The 26,550-nt window shown below is 37.3% G+C and overlaps 1 protein-coding gene across 1 annotated transcript in view; it reads left to right on the top strand.

Annotated features, from left to right (window-relative positions):
* The window catches only part of GPC6 (glypican 6), a 1,074,747-nt gene that overhangs the window by 715,864 nt on the left and 332,333 nt on the right, over positions 1–26,550 (top strand). The window contains exon 4 of the mRNA XM_029210314.1: positions 18,836–19,001. Coding sequence (XP_029066147.1) covers positions 18,836–19,001 — 166 coding nt within the window. The remainder of the gene's footprint in view (positions 1–18,835; positions 19,002–26,550) is intronic.

Genomic DNA, 26,550 nt, shown 5'->3' with positions numbered 1-26,550 from the left:
CATAGCTTTTACTAAAGTGGATTCTCACATCAAGAAGGGATACATGCATATGTATGGCCGAGTCTGCTGTGCACCTGAAACTATCACAACACTGTTAACTGGCTATACTCCAATATAAGATAAAAAGCTTTTAAAAAGTGACTCATATTTAAACTCACCGCTAAAATGTTTCTTCTAAGTGAAGGGATATTTAAGCTATAATTTCTAACTGAGGAAGACAAGTATTTCCTGATGAGACATATAGGGATTCTGTTTTACATTCTGTGTTCACGTTTTGAAAATTTACATTTGGGTAAATTTCGGAATGTCAAGCCGACTGCCCAATATCACCAAGACCTCATAATGATAGAGCGAGGTAAAATTAAAATGATGTTGTGTCCTATCGGGTAAACACATTAGAAGCCCTCCGAAATATGAATTGAGTGGGAAGAGCTAGTTTATTCTAATGGGTGAAAAATCTTCATTCGTGTGTGTATGTGTGTGTGCATAATTTATTTAAGTGCTATTTGGAGCTATTCCAAAGTGAAAAATAACATACATTTACTAACTTCTCTGGCAGTTTTATTTACGTTTTAAGGCATAAAATTAAATATACAAACTGGAGCTAGGTAGCATTGAATTTGTCATAATCTGACAAGCCCTAACAGGGCTGGCAAAAACTGATACAGACCTTAACTCACCTTACTTCCCATGGCCTGGTTCCATTCCACAGCATTGACGTTACTTAAACTTGACTTTGGAAATTTTGCAGTTATGGTTATTAGGTATGCAAATTGTATCTATTGCTTTTCTCCCAGACCCAGCAAGTTCCGTCATCATTTCATGGCTGGTAAATGCTTCGTAAGCCTCATGCTTTTCTGAGGAGGCTTCTAGATAATAGGTAAATTACATTGTTAAAAATAGGCTGAATTTTTATCACAGTGGCACTATAAACATTTGTCATCACGTAGGGAACATTTTTCCTTCAGGCTCTGTTTTGCAACTCGTAATTGTTTACTGTCTTTTTCTTTCTCAGTGGTACAAGATGGACAGAGAGAGTTTTAGAGCATACACATTTTAATCAACATTCAAACTGAATTGGAAGACCCAAAGGTTTTCTGTTTGCATGCACAAAAATTCATCTCTGCCAGGCCACCATTAAGCAACAGCTGAAATAAAAGTTGACTTCTCAAGAGAAAGTGTTAAAATATCATTATGGTCATGCACATCAAACTAATTTTGGTATCTGTAATTCAAGGATAGTATTATTTAAATATTTTTATATATAACTACATGGCTAAATTAAGTGTCTTGTTAGTGATAAAAAATTGTCTCTAACTCTAATTCCTTTAAAACTTGCAAATATGGTAGTAGGAATTTATCTGCTAAGGGTACTTTTATCTCTGTTTTCAAACAGCTTTATTGAGATACAATTTACATAGCATAAAGTTTACTCATTTAAAGTGTAAATGTCAATGGTATTTAGTATATTTACGGACAGTGTTGGGCAACCATTATTGTTTCTGTAATCTAATTTTAGAACATTTTCATAACACAAAAAGAAAATGTGGATTCCACATATATGCATTAATATACGATACTTGTTTTTCTCTTTCTGACTTACTTCACTCTGTATGACAGACTCTAGGTCCATCCACATCTCTACAAATGACCCAATTTGGGCAGGAATAGAAAGGCAGATGGAGAGAATGGACATGTGGACACGGGGGGCAAGGGGAGTGTAGGATGAATTGGGAGATTAGGTTTGACATAAATAAACTACCACGTGTAAAATAGATAGCCAGTGGGAACCTGCTGTGTAGCACAGGGAGCTCAGCTTGGTGCTCTGTGATGGCCTAGTTGGGCGGGATGTCAGGGGAGGGATTCCAAGAGGGAGGGGATGTGTGTATGCATATGGCTGATTCACTTTGCTGGGCGGCAGAAACACACAACACTGTAAAGCAACTATACTCAAAAAAACAAAAGAAAGAAAGAAAAATAAATAATAATCTTAAAAAAAATGTGTACCTATTAGCAGTCACTCTCCATCCTTCACCCCTGCTTCTCCCACTCTCTCACCCCAGCCTCTGACAACCATTAACCTACCTTCTGTCTCTATGGATTTGCCTATATGGGGCATTATGTATATAAATGGAATCATACAGTACAAGGTCTTCTGTCATGTAGCATAATGTTGTTTCAGAGTTCGTCCCTGATGCAGCATGCATCAGAGTTTCATTTCTTTTAATTGATGAACAGCATTTCATTGTATGGATATATGATGTTTAGTTTATCCATCCATCAATTGATGGACATTTGGATTGCTTCCAGGTTTTGCCTGTTGTGAATGATGCTTCTATCAATATAAACATTTATATACAAACTTATATGTGGTATATATTTTCATTTCTCTTGAATATATAACCAGGAATAGAATTGCGGATTCATATGGTAGTTCTGTGTTTCCAAAGTGGCTGTCATTACACATTCCCATCAGCTTTAATATATTTAAGGATTCCAGTTTCTCCACATCCGTATCACTTGTTATTGTCTGTCTTTTTTATTATAGTCATCCTACAGGTGTGAGTGATACCTCAGTTTGATTTGAGTTCATTAGTTAGTGATTAATGATGTTGAACATCTTTTCATGAACTTGTTAGCCATTTGCATATCTTCTTTGGAGAAACATCTATTCAAGTCCCTTGCCAATTTTTTTGTTTTTTTGCCAAATTTTTAATTGAGTTGTTTGTCTTCTTGTTATTGAGTTATAAGAGTTCTGTATATATATATTTTTTCTGGATACAGATATATGATTTGCAGATATTCTCTCCCATTTGTAGGTTGTCTTTTCACTTTCTTGATGGTGTCCTTTGATGAACAAAAGCATCATTTTAACGAATTCCAGTTTACTGTTTTCTTTTGGTGTCATATCTAAGAGTCTGTTGCCAAATCCACGGTCATGAAGGTTTATCCCACGTGTTTTCTTCCAAGAGTTTATAGATTTTTGCTCATATTTAGGCCACTGGATCCATTTTGAGAAATTTTTGTGCACGGTATGAGGTTAAGGTCCAACCTCATTGTTTTGTATCAGGATATCCAGTTGTCCCAATTTGTTGAAGAGACTGTTCTTGCCCCGTTGAATGATTTTCCCACCCTTGTGAAAATCAATTGGCCCTGAATATAAGTGTTTATTTCTGGTCTTTCAACTCGATTTCACTGATCTATAGGTCTATCCTTATGCCAGTATCAAGGTGTTGTCTTTATTATTATTTATTATTGTGAAGAAAACACACGAGATCTACCCTCTTAAATTTTTAAATGTTCAATATAGCATTGTTAACTGCATGCCATTGTTATACAGCAGATCTGTAGAACTTTTTCATCTTGCATGATTGAAACGCTATATCCATTGAACGACAACCCCTCATTTCCGTCTCCCCAGCAGAACCCCCATGACTACTGTTCTGCTTTCTGCTGCTATGACTTTGACTATTTTAGATACCTCACGTAAGTGCAATCAAGTAGTACTTGTCCTTCTGTGACGGGCTTACTTCACACAGCATAATGTTCTCAAGGATCATCCATGTTGTTGCATACTGCAGGATTTCCTTCTCTTTTTTCAGGCTGAGTAATATTCCATTGCATGTATACACTGCATTTTCTTTATTTATTCATCAGTCCGTGGACATTTAGGTTGTTTCCACCTCTTGGTTATGGTAATAATGCTGTGATAAACATGGAGTGCAAATACCTCTTCCAGAACCTGTTTTCAGTTCTTTTGAATAAATACCCAGGAGTGGGGTTGCTGGAGAGTACCACAATGTTTTGATTACTTTAACTCTGTAGTAAGTTGTGGTACATTTTGAAATCAGGAAGTGTAAGTGCTACAAATCTGTTACTTCTTTTTCAAGATTATTTTGGCTATGTGGGTCCCTTGCATTTCTCTAAGAATCTGAGGATCGGCTTTTCCATTTTTACCAGGCAAAACTGTTGGAATTTTGATAAGGTTTGCAGTGAATCTAAATTACTTTGAGTAGTATTGCTATATTAACAATATTGTCTTCCAATACATGAACACAGGATATCTTTCCGTGTGTTTAGTCTTCTTTAATTTCTTTCAGCAATGTTTTATAGTTTTCAATGTAAAATGCTATCACTTCCTTGGTTAAATTTATACCTAGGTATTTTATTCTTTGAATAGTGTTGTAAATGGAATTTTCTTAATTTCCTTTTTAGATTGTTCATTGCTAGTGTATACAAACTCAGTGGCTGTTTCTGTGTTGATCTTGTACCCCATAACTTTGCTGAATTCATTTATCAACTCTAGTAGTTTCTTGTGAGTTATTTGGGATTTCCTATATGTATGATCGTGTCACCTGCGAATAAAGATAGTTTTAATTCTTCCTTTTCAATTTGGATAACTTTTACTTCTTTGTCTTGCCTAGTGACTCTAGCTAGAATTTTTAATACAATCTTGAACAGCAGAGGTGAAAGTAGGCCTCCTTGTCTTGTTCCTCATCTTAGGGAGAAATCTTTCAATCTTTCACCATCAAGTATGATGTCAGATGTGGATTTTCATAAATTCCCTTTATCACATTTAGGAAGTCTCCTTCTGTTCCTACTTTTCTGTAAGTATGTATCATGAAAGAGTGGTGAATTTTGTCAAAGGCTTCTTCTGCATCAGTTGAGATAATTGTGTGTGAGTTTTCTTTTATTCTATGAATATGGTGTATTATATTGATTGATTCTCTTATGATGAACTTCCCTTGCATTACTGGGATAAATACCACTTGGTCATGGTATAATCGTTTTAACATGGATTCAGTTTGCTGGTATTTTGTTGAGAATTTTTAATTTACATTTAAAAGGGGTATTATACTTTTCTTATACTATACTTTTCTTTCCTTATTATGTCTTTGTCTGGCTTTGGTATCAGGTAATGCTAGTCTCTTAGAATGAGTTAGGAAATATTCCCTCACCTTCTATTTTGGGGAAGAGTTTAAGAAGGATTTTTACTAATTCTTCCTTAAATGTTTGGTAGAATTCACCAGTGAAGGCATCTGTTTCAGGGTTTTTCTTTGTTGGGAGTCTTTTTTTTTTTTTTTTTTGTGGTACACGGGCCTTTCACTGTTGTGGCCTCTCCCGTTGCGGAGCACAGGCTCCGGACGCGCAGGCGCAGCGGCCATGGCTCACGGGCCCAGCCGCTCCACGACACGTGGGATCTTCCAGGACCGGGGCACGAACTCGTGTCCCCTGCATCGGCAGGCGGGCTCTCAACCACTGTGCCACCAGGGAAGCCCTGTTGGGAGTCTTTTGATTACCAATTCAATCTCTTTACTTGTTTTAGGTCTAGTCATATTTCTTGTTTTCATGATTCAGTCTTTGTAGGTTGTGTGTTTCTAGGAGTTTGTCCATTTCATCAAGGTTATTTAATTTGTTGGTGTATAAATTAGTTTCCTAGGGCTACCGTAACATAGTACCACAAATTTTAGTGATTTAAAAGAACAGAATTTTATTCTCTCACAGTTCAGTAAGCTAGAAATTTGAGGCTATGGTGTCAGCAGAATTGATTCTTTCTAGAGGCTCAGAGGGGGAGACTATCCCATGCCTCTCTCCCCACTTCTGGGAGAAGAAAGATCTCTAATCAATAACCTAACGTACAGGCTCTTTGGTGAGGCTGCTGGTGGACTCTGGGAGGGCTCATGCCAAGGAGTACTTCCCAGAACTTTTGCTGCCAGTGTCCTTGTACCTGTGGTGAGCCACAGCCACCCCCTGCCTCTGCAGGAGACCATCCAACACTAGCAGGTCCTGGAAGCTCACAGATGAGTTCTGCCTGCCTTTAAAAAAGACAGATAAACCCTCTTATCTATAAGTTGTTCCAGAAAAGAGAAAGTGGAAGAACACAGAGGACAGAGAGCAGAAGCAAGAAGAACTACAATCCTGCAGCCTGTGGAACTAAAACCACATTCACAGGAAGATAAACGAGATGAAAAGGCAGAGGGCTATGTACCAGATGAAGGAACAAGATAAAACCCCAGAAAAACAACTAAATGAAGTGGAGATAGGCAAGCTTCCATAAAAATAATTCAGAATAATGATAGTGAAGATGATCCAGGACCCAGAAAAAGAATGGAGGCAAAGATCGAGAAGATGCAAGAAATGTTTAACAAAGACCTAGAAGAGTTAAAGAACAAACAAACAGAGATGAACAATGCAATAACTGAAATGAAAAATACACTAGAAGGAATCAACAGCAGAATAACTGAGGCAGAAGAACGGATAAGCGACCTGAAAGACAGAATGGTGGAATCCACTGCTGCAAAACAGAATAAAGAAAAAAGAATGAAAAGAAATGAAGACAGCCTAAGAGACCTCTGGGACAACAGTAAATGCAACAACATTCGCATTATAGGGGTCCCAGAAGGAGAAGAGAGAGAGAAAGGACCCGAGAAAATATTTGAAGAGATTATGGTTGAAAACTTCCTTAACATGGAAAGGAAATAGCCACCCAAGTCCAGGAGGCGCAGAGAGGCCCATACAGGATAAACCCAAGGAGAAACATGCCAACACACACAGTAATCATATTGGCAAAAATTAAAGACAAAGAAAAATTATTGAAAGCAGCAAGGGAAAAATGACAAATAACATACAAGGGGACTCCCGTAAGGTTACCAGATGATTTCTTGGCAGAAACTCTACAAGCCAGAGGGGAGTGGCATGACATATTTAAAGTGATGAAAGGGAAGAACCTACAACCAAGATTACTCTACCCAGCAAGGATCTCATTCAGACTCGATGCAGAAATCAAAAGCTTTACAGACAGGCAAAAGCTAAGAGAATTCAGCACCACCAAACCAGCTCTACAACAAATACTAAAGGAACTTCTTTGAGTGGGAAACACAAGAGTAGAAAAGGACCCACAAAAACAAACCCAAAACAATTAAGAAAATGGTAATAGGAACATATATATTGATAATTACCTTAAACGTGAATGCATTAAATGCTCCAGCTGAAAGACACAGGCTCGCTGAATGGATACAGAAACAAGACCCATATATATGCTGTCTACAGGAGACCCACTTCAGACCTAGGGACACATACAGACTGAAAGTGAGGGGATGGAAAAAGATATTCCGTACAAATGGAAATCAAAAGAAAGCTGGAGTAGCAATACTCATACCAGATAAAATAGACTTTAAAATAAAGAATGTTACAAGAGACAAGGAAGGACACTACATAATGATCAAGGGATCAATCCAAGAAGAAGATATAACAATTATAAATATATATGCATCCAAACATAGGAGCACCTCGATACATAAGGCAACTGCTAACAACTATAAAAGAGGAAATCAACATTAACACAATAATAGTGGGGGCCTTTAACACCTCACTAACACCAATGAACAGATCATCCAAACAGAATATTAATAAGGAAACACAAGCTTTAAATGACACAATAGACCAGATAGATTTAATTGATATTTATAGGACATTCCATCCAAACACAGCAGGTTACACTTCCTTCTCAAGTGCACACAGAACATTCTCCAGGATAGATCACATCTTGGGTCACAAATCAAGCCTCAGTAAATTTAAGAAAATTGAAATCATATCAAGCAGCTTTTCTGACCACAACACTCTGAGATTAGAAATCAGTTACAGGGAAAAAAAAAAGTAAAAAACACAAACACATGGAGGCTAAACAATATGTTACTAAATAACCAAGAGATCACTGAAGAAATCAAAGAGGCAATCAAAAAAAACCTAGAGACAAATGACAATGAAAACATGACAATCCAAAATCTGTGGGATTCAACAAAAGCAGTTCTAAGAGGGAAGTTTATAGCAATACAGTCCTACCTCAAGAAACAACAAACATCTCAAATAAACAATCTAACCTTATACCTAAAGGAACTAGAGACAGAAAAACAAACAAAACCCAAAGTTAGTATAAGGAAAGAAATCATAAAGATCAGAGCAGAAATAAATGAAATAGAAACAAAGAAAACAATAGCAAAGATCAATAAAACTAAAAGCTGGCTCTCTGAGAAGATAAACAAAATTGATAAACCATTAACCAGACTCATCAAGAAAAAGAGGGAGAGTACTCAAATCAATAAAATTAGAAATGAAAACTGAGAAGTTACAACAGACACCGCAGAAATACAAAGCATCATAAAAGACTACTACAAGCAACTCTATGCCAGTGAAATGGACAACCTGGAATAAATGGACAAATCTTAGAAAGGTATAACCTTTCAAGACTAAACCAGGAAGAAATAGAAAATATGAACAGACCAATCACAAGTAATGAAATTGAAACTGTGATTAAAAATCTTACAACAAACAGAAGTCCAGGACCAGATGGCTTCACAGGTGAATTCTATCAAACATTTAGAGAAGAGCTAACACCCATCCTTCTCAAACTCTTCCAAAAAATTGCAGAGGAAGGAACACTCCCAACTCATTCTATGAGGCCACCATCACGCTGATACCAAAACCAGACAAAGATACTACAAAAAACGAAAATTACAGACCAATATCACTGATGAATATAGATGAAAAAATCCTCAACAAAATACTTGCAAACAGAATCCAACAACACATTAAAAGGATCATACACCACGATCAAGTGGGATTTATCCCAGGGATGCAAGGATTCTTCAATACACGCAAATCAATCAATGTGATACACCGTATTAACAAATTGAAGCAGAAAAACCATATGGTCATCTCAATAGATGCAGAAACAGCTTTTGACAAAATTCAACACACATTTATGATAAAAATTCTCCAGAAAGTGGGCATAGAGGGAACCTACCTCAACATAATAAAGGCCATATACGACAAACCCACAGCAAACATCATTCTCAATGGTGAAAAACTGAATGCATTTCCTCTAAGATCAGGAACAAGACAAGGATGTCCACTCTCACCACTATTATTCAACATAGTTTTGGAAGTCCTAGCCACGGTAATCAGAGAAGAAAAAGAAAAAAAAAAAAAGGAATACAAATTGGAAAAGAAGAAGTAAAACTGTCACTATTTGCAGATGACAGGATACTATACATAGAAAATCCTAAAGATGCTACCAGAAAACTACTAGAGCTAATCAATGAATTTGGTAAAGTTGCAGGATACAAAATTAATGCACAGAAATCTCTTGCATTCTATACACTAATGATGAAAAATCTGAAAGAGAAATTAAGGAAATACTCCCATTTACCATTGCAACAAAAATAATAAAATGCCTAGGAATAAACCTACCTAGGGAGAAAAAAGACCTGTATGCAGAAAACTATAAGACACTGATGAAAGAAATTAAAGATGATACAAACAGATGAAGAGATATACCATGTTTTTGGATTGGAAGAATCAACATTGTGAAAATGACTATACTACCCAAAGCAATCTACAGATTCAATGCAATCCCTATCAAATTACCAATGGCAGTTTTTACACAACTATAACAAAAAATCTTAAAATTTGTATGGAGACAAAAAAGGCCCTGAATAGCCAAGGTGGTCTCTAGGGAAAAAAACAGAGCTGGAGGAATCAGACTCCCTGACTTCAGACTACACTACAAACTACAGTAATCAAGACAATATGGTACTGGCACAAAAACAGAAATATAGATCAATGGAACAGGATAGAGAGCCCAGAGATAAACCCACGCACCTATGGTCAACTAATCTATGACAAAGGAGGCAAGGATATACAATGGATAAAGGACAGTCTCTTCAATAAATGATGCTGGGAAAACTGGACAGCTACATGTAAAAGAATGAAATTAGAGCACTCCCTAACACCATACACAAAAATGAAGTCAAAATGGATTAGAGACCTAAATGTAAGACCGGACACTATAAAACTCTTAGAGGAAAACATAGGAAGAACACTCTTTGACATAAATCACAGCAAGATCTTTTCTGATCCACCTCCTAGAGTAATGGAAATAAAAACAAAAATAAACAAGTGGGACCTAATGAAACTTCAAAGCTTTTGCACAGCAAACTAAACTACAAACAAGACAAAAAGACAACCCTCAGATTGGGAGAAAATATTTGCAAATGAATCAATGGACAAGGGATTAATCTCCAAAATATATAAACAGCTCATGCAGCTCAATATTAATAAAACAAACAACCCAATCCAAAAATGGCCAGAAGACCTAAATAGACACTTTTCCAAAGAAGACATAATGATGGCCAAGAAGCACATGAAAAGCTGCTCAACATCACTAATTATTAGAGAAATGCAAATCAAAACTACAGTGAGATACCATCCCACACCAATTAGAATGGGCATCATCAGAAAATCTACAAACAACAAATGCTGGAGAGGGTGTGGAGAAAAGGGAACCCTCTTACACTGTTGGTAGCAATGTAAATTGATACAGCCACTATGGAGAACAGTATGGAGGTTCCTTAAAAAACTAAAAATAGAATTACCATATGATCCAGCAATCCCACTACTGGTCATATACCCAGAGAAAACCATAATTCAAAAAGACACATGCACCCCAATGTTCATTGCAGCTCTATTTACAATAGCCAGGACATGGAAGCAACCTAAATGCCCATTGACAGATGAATGGATAAAGAAGATGTGGTACATATATACAATGGAATATTACTCAGCCATAAAAGGGAACAAAATTTGGTCATTTGTAGAGACATGGATGGATCTAGAGACTGTCATACAGATTGAAGTAAGTCAGAAAGAGAAAAACAAATATTGTATATTAACGCATAAATGTGGAACCTAGAAAAATGGTACAGGTGAAGCGGTTTGCAGGGCAGAAATTGAGACACAGATGTAGAGAACAAACGTACGGACACTAAGGGAGGAAAATGGTTGGGATAGGGGGTGGTGGTGGTGTGATGAATTGGGAGATTGGGATTGACATGTATACACTAATATGTATAAAATGGACAACTAATGAGAACCTGCTGTAGAAAATACATAAATAAATAATAAAAGAAAAGAATAACCTAATGTTATACCTTAAGGAACTAGAAAAAAAAAGAGTAAACTGAAACCAACATTTTGTTTATCTCCACTCTAATCTTTATTATTTCCTTCCTTTTGCTAACTTTGGTTTTAGTCTGCTCTTATTTTTCTAGCTCCTTAAGGTATCACATTAGGTTATTAATTTGAGATATTCTCTTTTAATGTAGGCATTTGTGGCTATAATGTTTTGCATGTTGTGTTTTCATTTTTATTTAGCTAATTATTTTCTAATTTCCCTAGTGATTTCTTCTTTAACCTCTTGGTTGTATAAGTGTGTGTGGCTTAATTTCCACATATTCGTGAATTTTCCAGTTTTCCTTCTTACATTGATTTCCAGCTTTATTCTGCTGTGGTCAGAGGGGATACTTTATATGACTGCAGTCTTTTTAAATTTCCTGAGCCTTGAGATGTAGCAATGCGCTTTAACTGGTATTTAGCCATCTCATTAGTTTATTATTAAGCACCCTCCTAGTTGCTGTTTTTTTTTTTTTAATTAGACTCCAGCATTCCAATAAAGCTGATCCTGTCAGCTTTTACTAGTCTCATGGTTACTTCAGTGAAAGGACTGATTCTTGAAGTTTCCTACTCCACCATTTCTGTGATGTCACCCATCTCCCATGCTTATCTTGCAGACATCTGTTACTTGACTTTCTTCAGAAGCCACCCCTGTCTTTATCCTTACCTCCCAATTTTGAGCCAAATGCCCTTTTTTGGGGCTCCCTTTACACTGCACTTCCCGAAGACAAATAATTTTTTCCCTGAATTGATTTGGAAGTGAATGTATTCTGAACATCCCAACACTGGTAGAAGGTCTCCTTATTCATCCCCATAAATGTTGGATTAATGAAAGTTGCATGAGTGAATAAAGAAGAAACAAATTTACGTTCTCATGAACTTACTACAAAGCCAATTTATAGGTTGCTAATTGTTAAAAGATTATAATTAAAAAGTACTTAACGGGAAAACTACTTTTTTTTTTTTTGCGGTATGCTGGCCTCTCACTGTTGTGGCCTCTCCCGTTGCGGAGCGCAGGCTCCGGACGCGCAGGCTCAGCGGCCATGGCTCACGGGCCCAGCCGCTCTGCGGCATGTGGGATTTTCCCGGACCGGGGCACGAACCCGCGTCCCCTGCATCGGCAGGCAGACTCTCAACCACTGCGCCACCAGGGAAGCCCGGAAAACTACTTTTAATGTAATTTAATCATTCTTGAGGACTTCAGAAGACACTTCAGAATCTCATGATACATTAGGATGATGAGTAGAAACATCTTATCATTTAATATGACTACAGATTAGAAACTGTGGAGGATGGCATCTACTGTTGCTGAAAAACACATTTTGAATTTATTCTAGTTAAATAAGTCATTTACATTAACTTGTTTGTCTTTGGGAGACATATCTGTCTTCTGACAGATATGTTTAATTGATTATTTTGGCTATATGATTTCCATAGAAAGAAGCACTTGCTAGGGATATAAGTAAAGATTTATAACTTCCCCATGTTTTCTTGCTTTTTAAAACTACTTGAAGCGACAATCTTATTTTACATTCGCTACTATTAGGAATTGTTAATGTGAGCACCAAAGCATGAAACGTTGGTCCAGATACAGAAATCTTAAATATATTAAAGACCTGAAATGAATTGCTGTTATATGGCTAAGGATACGCTATGCCTCAAATTGCATTTAGAAAACATAAGAATTACTTGCTCTAACATCCTGACACACATGGTTAGCCAGGTAGATAAGTCTTAGTCCTACCTCCCAATACAGATTTATTAAGGACTCTTTTTGTATTCCTTGCCATGTTTCAATGTATCTTGCTTTTTTTACCTTTTAAAAAAGAAACACAAACAACAAAAAAACCACAAACTAAGAGCTCAATTATTTTTATATTATTTAATTTATTTTTCAGTTAATTTTACGAGGAACTCTTGTTAGAAATTGTATTGTTGCTCCTCAAGTTGTATTATTATTCCTCGAAACTAGTCAACTATAAGTCATTCATTATACAGACACGGCATCAAAAGAAGTTAACAGAAGGACTAAACCCATGATGCAAAGATTTCATATTGAAATATTACTTGGCTGACTCACAAACTTCTATCTTTCCCAGAGTAAGATAATGGAGTAAAAACCATTGACTAGTTTCTTTTTTCCCTCTAATATTGCAAATTCTTGACAAAGTAGTATTAGTGGTGAAGGACAACCTGTAAAAGTTATGTGAAAACACAAATAAGTACAAAAAGGAATGTTGTCATCATCTTTTTTTTCTTCACTTAAAAACGTTGTTTTATTTGTGCCAAGTAGGCCCCACTTTCATAAACATTATAATTTACTCTTTTACCTAAGTTTATTTCCCAGTCTACGTTGAATATCTAGGAAGCTACAGCTACATTTTTTAAAAATATCAAAAATCCACATTACCAACTTAAAACACTCAGCATTTGGTTTCTGAAACTGTATTGTAGTCTTTATTGTTGCTAAATGAGCACAGTTTTCTTCAGTAGGAAATTTTTTCTAATAGTTCACAAAATTTACAAACCCGTGGCATTATATTTTTGAGATCTTATTCTATCCTAAATTTTAAATAAGAGTTTAAAATATTTATTTATTTATTTATTTACTTGGCTGTATTGGGTCCTAGTTGTGGCATGCGGGATCTTTTGTTGCAGCGCATGGGCTTCTCTAGTTGCGGCGTGTGGGCTTCTCTCTAGTTGTGGCATGGTCTCTAGAGCACGCGGGCTCAGTGGTTGCACCACACGGGCTCTCTAGTTGTGGCACGCGGGCTCCAGAGTATGTGGGCTCAGTAGTTGTGGCATGCAGGCTCCAGAGCATGTGGGGTCAGTAGTTGTGGCACACAGGCTCCCTAGTTGTAGTGCTCCGGCTCCAGAGCATGTGGGCTCACTAGTCACAGTGCGCAGGTTTAGTTGCCCCATGGCATGTGGGATCTTAGTTCTCTGACCAGAGATCTAACCCATGTCCCCTGCATTGGAAGGCGGATTCTTAACCATTGGACCACCAGAGAAGTCCTTAAATATGAGTTTTTAGAACTCCTTTCTTTACTTTGGTTTTGCCAAATATATAGTTGTATCTATTGTTTCAGAATTATTGTTGTTGTTGTTTTAATGTTGCATATTTTCTAGAGACCAGCTGGTGAATGATTTGGTATCTGATGTGTATGAGAGCCTATTGAAATTAAAATCCTAGTATGGAAATTACTCAGAGGAAGCTCACCACAAATTTAAACATAGATAATACACCCATTAGAATGACTAAAACAAAAAATAGTAATAATACCAAATACTGGCATGGATGTGAGGAAAACTGGGTCTCTCGCGTATTGCTGGTGGAAATGTAGGACATGCCGCACTGATCTAGAAAATAATTTGGCAGTTTTTTACAAACTAAACACACTCACCATCTGATCCATCAATTGTGCTTTCGGGCATTTATCCCAGATAAACGAAAACTTATGTTTGTGCCAAAAAACTGTACATGAATGCTCATAGCGACTTTATTCCTAATAGCAAAGTACTGGAAACAACCCAAGTATCCTTCAGTGAGTGAAGAGTTCAACAAATTTGGTACATCCAAACAATAGAATACTTACTCAGCAATAAAAAGGAGTGAATACATGCAACAACTTGAATGGACCTCCAAGGTATTATGCTCAGTTTAAAAAAAATGAAGCTCAAAATGTTACTGGGTTGGCCAAAAAGTTCATTTGGGTTTTTCCGTAAGATGGTATGGAAAAACCCGAACGAACGTTTCGGCCAGCCCACATACAAAGTATTGATATATGATTCCTAAAATGATAAAATTATAGAGATGACAGATAGATTAGTGTTTGCCTGGTGATAGGGACAAGGGGTGGGGTGGAGGAAACACAAGAGCGTTCTTCTGCGGTGATGGAAAAGTTCTGTAAGTCGATTGTGGTGTGGTTACACAAATCTATACATAGGATTAAATTGCATAGAAGTGTCTACACACACACACACACACACACACAAATGAATGCAGGTTGAAAAAATCATGAAAACTGAATAGGTCTATAAACTCAGTGACAGCAATGTATCAACCTTAATTTCCTCATTTTGATATTGTCCTACAGCTACATGAGATGTTTCCATTGAGGGAAGGTGAGTGAAGGGTACCCAGGACTCCACTGGTTTTGCAGCTTCTTATGAGTCTATATTGATTTCAATATTAAAAGATTTTTTAAGAGTAGCTGTAGCACAATTATTAAACACTATTAAACATTTAAAAATAGAACCAGCCCTTCATACAATTGGCATTTAAAACAACCTTCTTTTCAGAGGCTTACTTCTAAAAGTCTTCAGTTTGAAGTGGTGATTTTTTATTTCAGTTCAGGCATGCAGTTGTGTCGAAAAATATGGTCTGTGAACATAAAAGCTTCAACTTTGCTCCTCCGCTCGGTTTTCTTCTTCTTAAAATGCCCTTTATTTGACCAAGAAGGATATCATTTCCCAAAGTACCGAGAGAGCCATGTTTAACTTGAACAACACTGTTCTTTTAGGTTATTAAGGCTGTTCAATTTTCACTATTTGTTGCTACCCTGAGTTGGAGACTCTTCTGAAACGTCAGACTGAGAAAATTGTACTAGTTCCAACACACACACACACACACACACACACACACACACAGCAAAGCTTTGGAATTAGTGCAATCAATAACCTTTGAAAACAGAATTTAAAAGCAACAATTGAACGCTAAGATGTATAAAACCATCTTGTGCCTTTTTTCTTTGAGTATCAGCGTGACCAAGGAATCAAGAAACACACTACAGAGTTCAACTGAAAAAGCGTTGATTGAGTGCCTATATATCATAATACCCTATAATACATGCATGTTATGCAAAGTGGTACAGGTTATAATGATGATAAAAGAGTCCACACTCGCCAAGAGATCTCAAATCTGCATCCCCAATATTGACAGATACCCTAGGTTTTATACTGGCACGTTTAGTGAGAAGAAGCAAAGCATCATATAATACCAATGGTGAGAAAACAAAAAAATCCAACAGAGTCAAAGGAAGAAATAGCTTAGCCGGCTTGGGTGAAAATAGGATAGGTCTCTGGAGAGAGACATCAAGGTCAGGAGAGGAATTGCAAGGCTGTGAAAATCAAAACCCTACGGACAGTGGTTTGTAGGACTACAACCATATACCAAATAATAAAATGTATAAGAATTCGGAATTCCACAGACAGAGTTATCCTCTCTGTTCTCTGAATGGTACGGGATACATGTAGATAAAATAAATTTAAAAAAAATTCTGCCCAATTGTGGATAAAATTTGGCATTTTCAACAAAATATCCTATAGATATTAGATATCCTATATCTATTAGATAAATAGACATGGTGGCACAGATGTATGCTCAAAAGAAAAGTCACCAGACTCCTCTCTTTTGTTCTCAGTTTTTCGTTTTTGTTTTGTTGTTGGAAACTATGTCTTAGAATTAGTGGATACTAATACATTCTTTAAATAGTTTTATAAAGAAAGGCTAACTATGGACTTCCCTGGTGGCGCCGTGGTTAAGAATCCGCCTGCTAATGCAGGGGACACAGGTTCGAGCCCTGGTCCGGGAGGATCCCACATGCCGCGGAGCAACTAAGCCTATGCGCCACAACTACTGAGCCTGCGCTCTAGAGCCCGCAAGCCACAACTACTGAGCCCGCGTGCCACAACCACTGAAGCCCACGCGCCTAGAGCCTGTGCTCTGCAACAAGGAGAAGCCACTGCAATGAAGAGTAGCCCCCACTCGATGCAACTGGAGAAAGTCCGCGCACAGCAACGAAGACCTAATGCAGGCAAAAATAAATAAGTTTTTTAAAAATTAAAAACAAAAGAAAGGCTAGTTATATTTTACTTTATTTGATTTGGACTACTTAATGTGCTAACTTTTTATTGTTGATCGGGTTAATTCGTTTTATTAAAGCCAACATTAAATTACCAGGAAAAATAAAAATCAAAAGGTTAATATGTTATTTTGAAATGTATTACAAATAAGGTGGATTAATGGATGGGTGAGAAGGATAGATAGATGTGTGAAAAATCGGTGTAAGAAAACGTTAAATGTAGAATCTAGGAGTGGGGATATGGGTGTTCACTATAAAAATCTTTCAATTTGTCTGTATGTTTGAAAATTTTCATAAAATTTTGGAAAGAAAATGCAAAAAAGGAAAAACATCAAAAGGACAACCAGAGATTTCGGCGCCCAGATAGATAGATAGACAGATTGATAGATTGCTTCATTTCCTGAAATAATAAACTAGGGACTTTGTCAGTATTCTTGACCTCAAACAAATAGACTGCCAAATATTTCTGCAGCAAAGATGGTTTATTCAGGACCAACAGAGAATTGCAATTTAGCAAAGGAAAGAGAGCACTTCTTTAGAGGGAAAAGAAAGTTGGGAGGGCTGTGATAAACAAAGAGTCCATGGCTTTTCATTGGCTGAGTCCTTGCCAGGAAAGGAGTCTTTCTTCTTGCCATTGGGCTCTGCTCTCCTTGCAGGGCTTGAGAGCTCCCCCTTCTGGTCTCCCAACTCTATTTAATTGAGGGTTTCATTCATTAATTTTTTACAGTATACAGCAATTAAGAAAATGTTACAGAAACCAAAGCCTTGCATTAGAAACCTCAAATGTGGTTTCTAGGTAAAGGATAAAATGCTGGAGATTAGCTTTGGTAGTGGAAAGTATCCATTTATATGGAAATACCTTTTCCTGCCCCACCTTTACATTGGTGTTATGCTTTGTCAGTATCTGAATGTTCCGGGCATATATTGTCACCTGGGGGCCCAGATCTGTCCGATAAGACTCTAACTCTCCAGGAGATCCAAATGATACAAGTTAGGCTTGCCTTCAGATGGAGAGCACAAGAACAGAAACATGTAGCTACTTAACTTAAAGATCAACATTATATGGAACCAACCAAAAAAATACCTCACTAATGTTTATATCCAGTCATGAAAAAGAGCTTTCTGTATTTTTTTCTGATTTTGGTCCACACCATTTTAAATATTCTTTCCTCTTAAAGTCATATTGGAATTTTCAGTGAGTCTAAAAAAGACCTGATTGGTTTAGAATTGATTAACCTAGGAGTATTCACTGCTTATCGTATTCAAGGTAAATAGCACTTGATTAGGGGTTGATTAGTAGCTCCTCTGAATTACTGCAACCATTTCTCTTCACATTCAACATTGGATCCATCTTCCAAAGTTCCCAGAACTGCAAAGCTTCAGATTCCTGAAGAGGGTGCCTTGACAGTTCCATTGCTTCTAAGCAGGCCTGGATCTCAGAAATCCCAGACAAGCTGATATTGATCCTTTTAAAAAAGTTATGTACAAAGGAAGTGTTTCTGCAAACCTCCTTTAGAAACAGGGTCAAATAACCAGTTGGAAAATTTTCTAAAGGTGTCACATTAAACTTTAATAATACCTTCATTTTTATGGGGTTTTAACTTTGGAAATTGCTTTCACATGCATTATCTCATTGCATGTTCTATTTCATTGAAACAGTGTCTAGGTTTTAGGGCTAAATTGCAATGACATAGATGTCAAAATGTTGACAAGGACAATTCAAGAAAAATGATTACTACTATGCCAAACAGAAGTATTGACAAGGAACTGACTGACTTTAAGGTCAAGTACTACAGTGTGGTAAGATTCTGATGGTTCCTTTAGCCCGCTGCCCTACTGCTGGAGCTTTCTCAGAGCCATTTCACCTTTTTTTTTTTTCAAGGAGGAAATGAGTCACTTCTTTTTGTCTCCTTCCATCCTTCTTATTTCTGATTTTCTTTTTCTTTTCAATCAATCTCCAGGTGAGCCCGACCCCAGGCTGCATCCGTGCGCTCATGAAGATGCTGTACTGCCCTTACTGTCGGGGACTCCCCACGGTGAGACCATGCAACAACTACTGCCTCAATGTCATGAAGGGCTGCCTGGCAAATCAGGCTGATCTCGACACCGAGTGGAATCTGTTTATAGGTAAGGAGCGGCTCAGCGGATCCAAGGAGAGGGGTGTGGGAACAGCAGGCGTCCGTGGTACCTGATGGGCAGGTCCAAACTGGTGATGACTTGTAGAGACTAGGAGGATTAAAACAAACACAGGCGCGCGCGCACACACACAGCGTTTAGCAAATTATAAATATATTGCATTTTTCTTTATTTTTTGTAAACCTGAAAAGTAAGACTTCCTGGTCTATTGTGAAGGACAGTCCTGTTACAGATTGTACGAGCCAGCTGTACTGAATTAGCTGATCTCTCTGATGAAGATAAAAGTAATCTTGTTGAATTTCTGGGAGCTCCTGTGAGTAAGGGACATGTTAGAAAAGAATCTTGTTTTAAGAAAAAGCCCACAGTACTGTCTCTTTCTTATTTGTAGTATCTCAACATAGTCACAGATATTAGTAAACAATTCCTTCCTTAAACATCTATGATGAAAATAACTCAATATTTTTGCTAAAATATGCAGATTTTCTTCCTCAGTCTCTAGAGAAGAATGTTGTCAACACAGCAGCATGAAACAGCCTTCCTGTCTTTAGAAGGGAGGAAGGAGGGAGGTGGGGAGATACAGGGAAGTTCTGTGAATCACCACTGTGGTCTGGAGTGGCAGAAACCACTCATGAGTCTGCACTGCCAAAAGATATTTCCCAAATAGCTATCCGAGGATGAAAGGACAAATTTCCTAGGTAGGCTTCTCCCAGGAAAATACACAGACCTTGAAAGAGTAAATGTGTTTTCTCCTCCTCTGTCAAATGGCCTTCAAATAAAAGTACTTTCAGTTGCTTTTACTGGGATTGCATAGTGACAAGCAGAGTGGTGCCAGTAACAGTGGCACTCATCAGCCTCGGAGGGACTAAGTTATTTATGCAAACCTCTAAACCAGAAGGCTTGAGTAAAGTCTTCTGACATCTAAGATTTGGGTAAGAAAGGAAAAAGATGCATCGGAATGCAAAGAAACCTTAGCCCACCGTGCAAAAATGCGCATTCAGCCTTGGCGTCAAAAGCCATTACCTGACACACTATTATGCTCAGGAAGCCCAGAGAAAACCGTTTTGAAGTTTTAGAAAAAAGATTTTAGAGTGGGTAGATCCAAATGGAAGTCATCCAACAAAATCTCAGAATTCATTACAGAGAGAATAAACTGATGTATTTCTTCTCTCTCCCTTCAGTGGAAGGACAAAATCCTTTTGTATGATCTTGGGTTACCTCATTTGAGAAATGAAGGAGTTTTTTAAAAGTTAATCATTAAGGTACCTTTCTAACTCAAAAATGATATGATCCTTTGCTACGATTTTTGTTCTTTGCTAAGATTTTGGAGAGAAGTATGAATATTTTTTAAAAAGTAAGCTTGATCTTCTAAAATATAAATTTACATGAATTTTGGCAAAGACGCTACCTAAATAATGCTAATTAAAAAATACTCTCATCCTTCATTAGTCTACTCAATTCAAAAGGAAAAAGTAATTCAAATGTATTATATTGGTATAATCATATTGTCACTTGCATATGTAAAGCCTAAACTAAAACAATTTTATAAATCATTGAGAGTGGTAAAATTAAAACAAATCTGTAAATTAAATGCAAACTATAAATAAAAAAAAAACTTAAGGTTACCCAAAAAAGTACTCTCATCAAGAAATCTAAAAAGATTTACCTATTTAGAAAAACAGATAAAACCTCATAGCATCACCACTCTTGAATCATAAAGATTATTCATACGGTTTGGTTGAAACTGCCATAATTCATAACACAGTTAAACTGTTTTGGTCAGCTTGCAATTTATTGATGAAAGTAGGCATGTGGATTTTGTTAAGTAGAGCAGGACATGATTAAAAATGAGAATATGGGCTTTTTAACTTGTAAGAGCAACAGTGACTTCTTAATTGGCTTTTTTTTCTCAGTCCTGGCTGGGTATTTGACGTGAAACAAATCCTTATACTTCAATCAACTGGGTTTCCTAGATGCCAGTTTGATGTGAAATTGAATGTCTGGAAAATCATTTCATTTAAAAACCTAAAATTTGAACCCAGCCTATGTTGGAGTACCTGATGTTGTACCATACGTTGGAAGGGAACCTCATGGTAGTCCTACCGTCCTAATATATTTCATACCTCTTGCTCCCCTATCTCATTTTTTATTTGTCCTAGAGATCTCTAAGAAAATTCTTCCAATTTTCTTTCTTAGGGTTTTCCTGTGGCATTGAGAATTGACCACCCACCTAGACTTATAGGGCAAAATATGTTCTTACTAATACTTGTCCGGATGTGAAGTGTTAGTTCACGAATTTATTACATGAATTAGTCAAATGTGCCTAGTCCATTTCCTACACAGATACATCCAAGATGACAGTGTTCATGAATGCAACAGCAAAAGATCAGTGAGCAAATCAGTAATTCAACAAAAATTATATATAATAGCCCTCTCTCTGATTAGCACCTGCATCCCATCACTCTTGGGCTCCCGGCATCTTGTCATCAAACCCTTTACTCCTACTGCTGTCAGTTGCACGTGCTGTCTCTGTCTGCTACGTTAATGTCCTAGTTTATACATTTTTAATACATGGTCATCTAAAATGTTAACAGTGACATTCAAGCAACCATCAATAAAAACAAAGATCGAACTGGTGGCACATTCTCATCATCTTTAATTATGAATTAATTGAAAGCGATTTGTAACGATTTAGAATTCAGTTGGTGTCTGCATCATGTCAAAAGAAGGGCACTCCACTGATAAAATGAAATGTTTTAAGTGTTCAAGTAAAAACCCCAGTGGTATTCCATTCAGTTCTGAGGTCCTGTAGTTTTTTTTTTTTTTTCTTTTTTGTTTTTTTTTAATCCTAGGGGAAAAATAAATCAGGAGTTCTACTTGGGATATGTTTTCATAGTCTGAGGGAAAACGGTTTGTGGGCAGAACGCGGTCGTTTCGGTAATGTCCTGTGGTTCTTTTGAGTGTTTGGCATTGATACCAGCATTCCACAGATAAGAGTTGTTCCATTGGACAAGGGACCACGTTGCTGATTACACCTAGCTTGTGAGCACAAAAGTTAAGGCTGAAGTTACATTTGTATGGCTATAATAAATCTTGCTTCTACTTAAAAATCTAGGATATGTGGGAGAGCCTCCTCCTAACATCTGGTACCTTCTGTAACTAGAGAATAGAATGGACTGAGAATTAGAAAGGAAAAAAAAATGGTTTTTCAGTATTAGGAAGCAAATGTTGGTGAGACTAAAGATGCATTCTGTGTTGTTCTGTAATTTTTTTATTACTGAAGTGCTGTCGGATACTTATTACTGTAAGTAAAAGGCAAAATGATCTCTATAGTTCCATGTAAAAGTGAGACCTTAACGTGTTTTTTCCCAACATGGGAGCTTAAGTTTTCAGGTTATCCCAGTTAGTGAACGCTTATACTCCTAACATATTAATTCAACTCATTATATTGAGTAAGCTAGACACGTACATTTTTTTGCCCTCAGGGAATTTGATGTAGTTAAATTAATTAATTATCAACTGTGATAAAGTGTTATGAAAATAGAAGCACGGGATGCTAAGTTTCTCCTCAGTGGGGGAACTTAACCTCATCCGGGGGGTCAGGGAAGCCCTACCTTGCTAACTATAGAATAAAATACTTATTCTATTGAATAAGTATTGAATTATCATTGTCAAACATAGTTGATGTTGAGCAGCCGTAATATATATAATGGTGACATTATAGGCCCCAAGTATTAGCAAGTCCCCGTGACGATTTCAATAGGTCTAGCGCGATCTATCAGCGGTTCTTAAATACTTGGTTTATTTTTGACACGTTTTATGATCAACTCTCACCACCACCACTGCAACTGACTTGAAATGATAAGATTTGGAAAAATGTGTGTTCCTTTTTGTCCAGAAAAGGTTGAGTTCTCTGGTCTGTTGGTACCCTCTAATGAGGGAGAGACAGAAGAGCAGTATTTTTAATTTAAGCCTTTAGGCCTTGGGCACTCGTAGATCAGACAAACCAGTGATATCAAACTTTCTGGGCTTTCTTCCTCCTTTCAAACCAATCAATTACTAAAGTCTCAAGACAGAAAACTGGCACGAGAACACAAACAGAAAACCCAGTGTAAGTACCACATCTGTGCCAGGCCAAGAGACAATGCAGTGGGTACTGTTCATTCATCCTCTCGTTTATTCATATATACAGCACATGTTTGCTGAGTGTCTAGCATGGATCTTGCTCTGGTGTAAGCATTGGAGTAGAGAAGATAAGGCCCTGCCTGCTGAAAACAGGGCTCAATATATGTTCTTTGAATGGAATAAATGGAAACAAGTAGGCAGAGGAATGGACAGGAATGCAGGAAGAGGCTGTTCTGTTCTACTTTGTAAGTCTACTCTTTTAATGGAAGTATGACTAATTCAGTCATTTAAAAAGTGCATATCCCTGTTGTTAACGGACTCTATGAGTGCAGGGATGGCAGAAACAAATCAGATAATGTGCCTGGCTCTTTCATTGTGACAGCTGCTATCAAGTTGTAAATTAGAGCCAGCCGCAAGGAAGCTGTGTTAGGTCAGTCAAAGGACTCGTGTCATATTATAAATGGCTGTTTGGGGACACGGATGACTTTCTTAGGACCTGTAAGAGTTGTTTTATCCTCAGGGTATTTAGTGCATTCACAACTTTCTATCTGGGGGAAATGTTGCTAGATAAACACGTATCGTTTCTTATAAGTAAACTTGGGTTATCTCTTTATAAAATGTACAGGACTGTGAGATGTTGCATTTCAGAAGGATATAAAATAAACACAAGGAGATATTTCAAGCGTTTGTATAAGATACTCCTTTCAAAGACTTTCTTAAGCATGAAATCCTATAAATCTGATACATGTTTTAGTTATAAAGAATTCCGTAGTAAATGTGATATGACTGTGGCTGATATATCCTGAAATGCCATGTTTCAAAAACCTCTAGACCCTAAACATAGAAAATTATTTCAAGAACTGTAGCTAGCAGCAGGCTCTCAAGGCTTCTTCATCTCTACTTTGTATAGAGAAGACAAGAGCCTATTCAATAATACAGGCCAGAAACTCAACTCTTAAATTGAGGAACAATATAGCCAAAGCAATTATGGTAGAATCTGATCTCACTGTTAGCTATAGAACTTACTTTTGCCCTTGTGCGTTCCTAGAAGCACCAAGAAAGATTTAAAAAAAAACAACAGAAACACTTTATTTTCTATCAGTTGAAATCTAACCCCTCTCAAACCTCTGCCTTCCTTTTACAGTCATTGATTCAATATTCCTCATTTCTCATGGACATTTATCATACGCTGTGTCCTCTCTGTAATGCTGGCAGAATGCATAAGCAGTGCTAACTACTCACTGAGAAAAATCAGAAAGAAAGAAAACAGTTGGCTGGTACCCAGCAGCCTTTCACGAGCAGCATTTGTTATCAGTTTCCTACGTTTAGAAAGCGCTTTACTTCTGAACTCTGCATATGTGAAAATATTTCTCTATGACACAAGAGGGTTAAAGTCTTAAGGGTGGTATAATGTATGGGGCGATTCAGCAAACACAGAGGGAGGCATTTCCTGACCTCTGAACACTTACTAATACTGATCAGCCACTCAAGGGATTCATGGGACTTGAATTTCCATTCTGAATCAAGCAGATTTTCCCATGGATCAAAGCAGGCAAAGCACATGGAACCTAAAATTCCTTGGTGTAATAGACAAGCAGCCCTTCTAAGGTATGCAGTATGTGTTTCCCTGATCCCCAGTGCCAACTCCTGTTCATCCATCTCTTCCAGTTCCCACATACTCAACTTCTATACAATTTATAATTATAGCTATTCCATTTTCTACTTACTGATGACTATAAATGACATTCTAAATTAGAGTTTCAAGTTGGAATTCATGGTACAATATAATATGACACCAACCAATGGTCTGTAACATGGCATACCTATTTTTGCGAGTATAAAATTCTTTAGGATATAAAATGTTCCATTTATAATGGGGATTTCACTGAAATACCTCTCCTGCCTTATCATGCTCTCCAATTTCTATGAGAACCAGTTACAGAAGGATTTCGTTTACCAGGAGAAAGCAGAGCACATCAGAATTATTCAAAGTGGCTAGAGAATTGCCTTTGTGTTTGGGATTTTACCTTTTGCTTTTAATTTACACTTTAATTTCAGGGTTTCCTATAGGTAAATGGTTTAACTTGATAATCATTTCAAAAAGTACTTGTGTTTAATAATCAACATTTGATTTTAGTAACATGATCGTTTTCACTGTCACGTTTTCAAGTTCAAACTATAACACAAGATGTCTGGCTTTTGGCGTGCCAAGAGAAAATATCTGATGATTCTTTAGAATGGGATTCAGCAGATTCCAAGTTAAATAGATCCCAGAAACGCAGGCAAAAATCAGACACTACCATTAGCCCGGTGACATGCTTAGCAATTCTGATTTCAGGAGATGAGAGAAACATGAGGTAGAAGAAAGCGTTATGCTGTAGAAGCTAGAAAATAAGAGAGATAGATAGGGTGAGGTTAGTGGATTGGTAAAGAAAACACTGAAACGCGTGACTGTTTACAAATAGCAAACGTATAACACGTCCCAAGGCCACTGCGACCTAAAAGTCCTTCATGTGGTGACCTATTTAATAGAATAAAGGGGTGGGGGAAGTTACCTCCTGAAGTATTTAGATCACTCTAAAAGTCCTGATTAGTAGCTGAGATGAAAATCTTTATTTTAACCCAAATAAGAAATCCTTGTATAATGTTGCTGTACTTTATTAAAACATCTTAATAACAGTAGTGTTAAATGAGGGTACTTGGACTTCATTTCTCAAAAACATAACATTTACATTAACATAGATATAACTAAATCTTAAATAGAAGTATGTTAGATAGACGAATCAATAGATCCTCCAATTGCTCTAAAAGTTCCTTTAATTCATGATTATCTGAAGAGTAGAACTGCTGATCATGTCTTAATGTTTGAGTCACTTTTGAAATTAGTTTTGATTTTCCTCAGACTTTCTTTAACACTAAAAAAGCCTTTTCGAATCTTATTCTTTTCATCTTCTTTTCTTTGTGGATTGTTTATTATGAGCAACCTCCAAGGAACCAGGGGAGAAGCCAGATTAGAAGAGACGGGCCTGTGAATTATTCTGATGGTTAAAAACAGGTTTTCATTGGTCACTCTAAAAGGGAAATGGGTATAAGTGTCCTTGGGAGTAATTTAAACTTTTGAGAACCTTCATGGTCTGTGAAAACTGTGAACTTGTAAGTCACTTAAAAATATTGTGTCGGGCTTCCCTGGCGGCGCAGTGGTTGAGAGTCCACCTGCCGATGCAGGGGACACGGGTTTGTGCCCCGGTCCGGGAGGATCCCACATGCCGCGGAGCGGCTGGGCCCGTGAGCCATGGCCCCTGAGCCTGCGCGTCCGGAGCCTGTGCTCCGCAACGGGAGAGGCCACAACAGTGAAAGGCCCGCATACAGCAAAAAAAAAAAAAAAAAAAATTGTGTCTACAGATGTTTGGGAAGATAG

This window comes from Monodon monoceros, unplaced genomic scaffold (assembly GCF_005190385.1).
Source record: "Monodon monoceros isolate NGI ecotype Baffin Bay Population unplaced genomic scaffold, NGI_Narwhal_1 Super_Scaffold_8, whole genome shotgun sequence".
In the NCBI taxonomy this organism is placed as follows: Eukaryota; Metazoa; Chordata; class Mammalia; order Artiodactyla; family Monodontidae; genus Monodon; species Monodon monoceros.
This window is presented reverse-complemented; position numbering and strand designations above follow the sequence as displayed.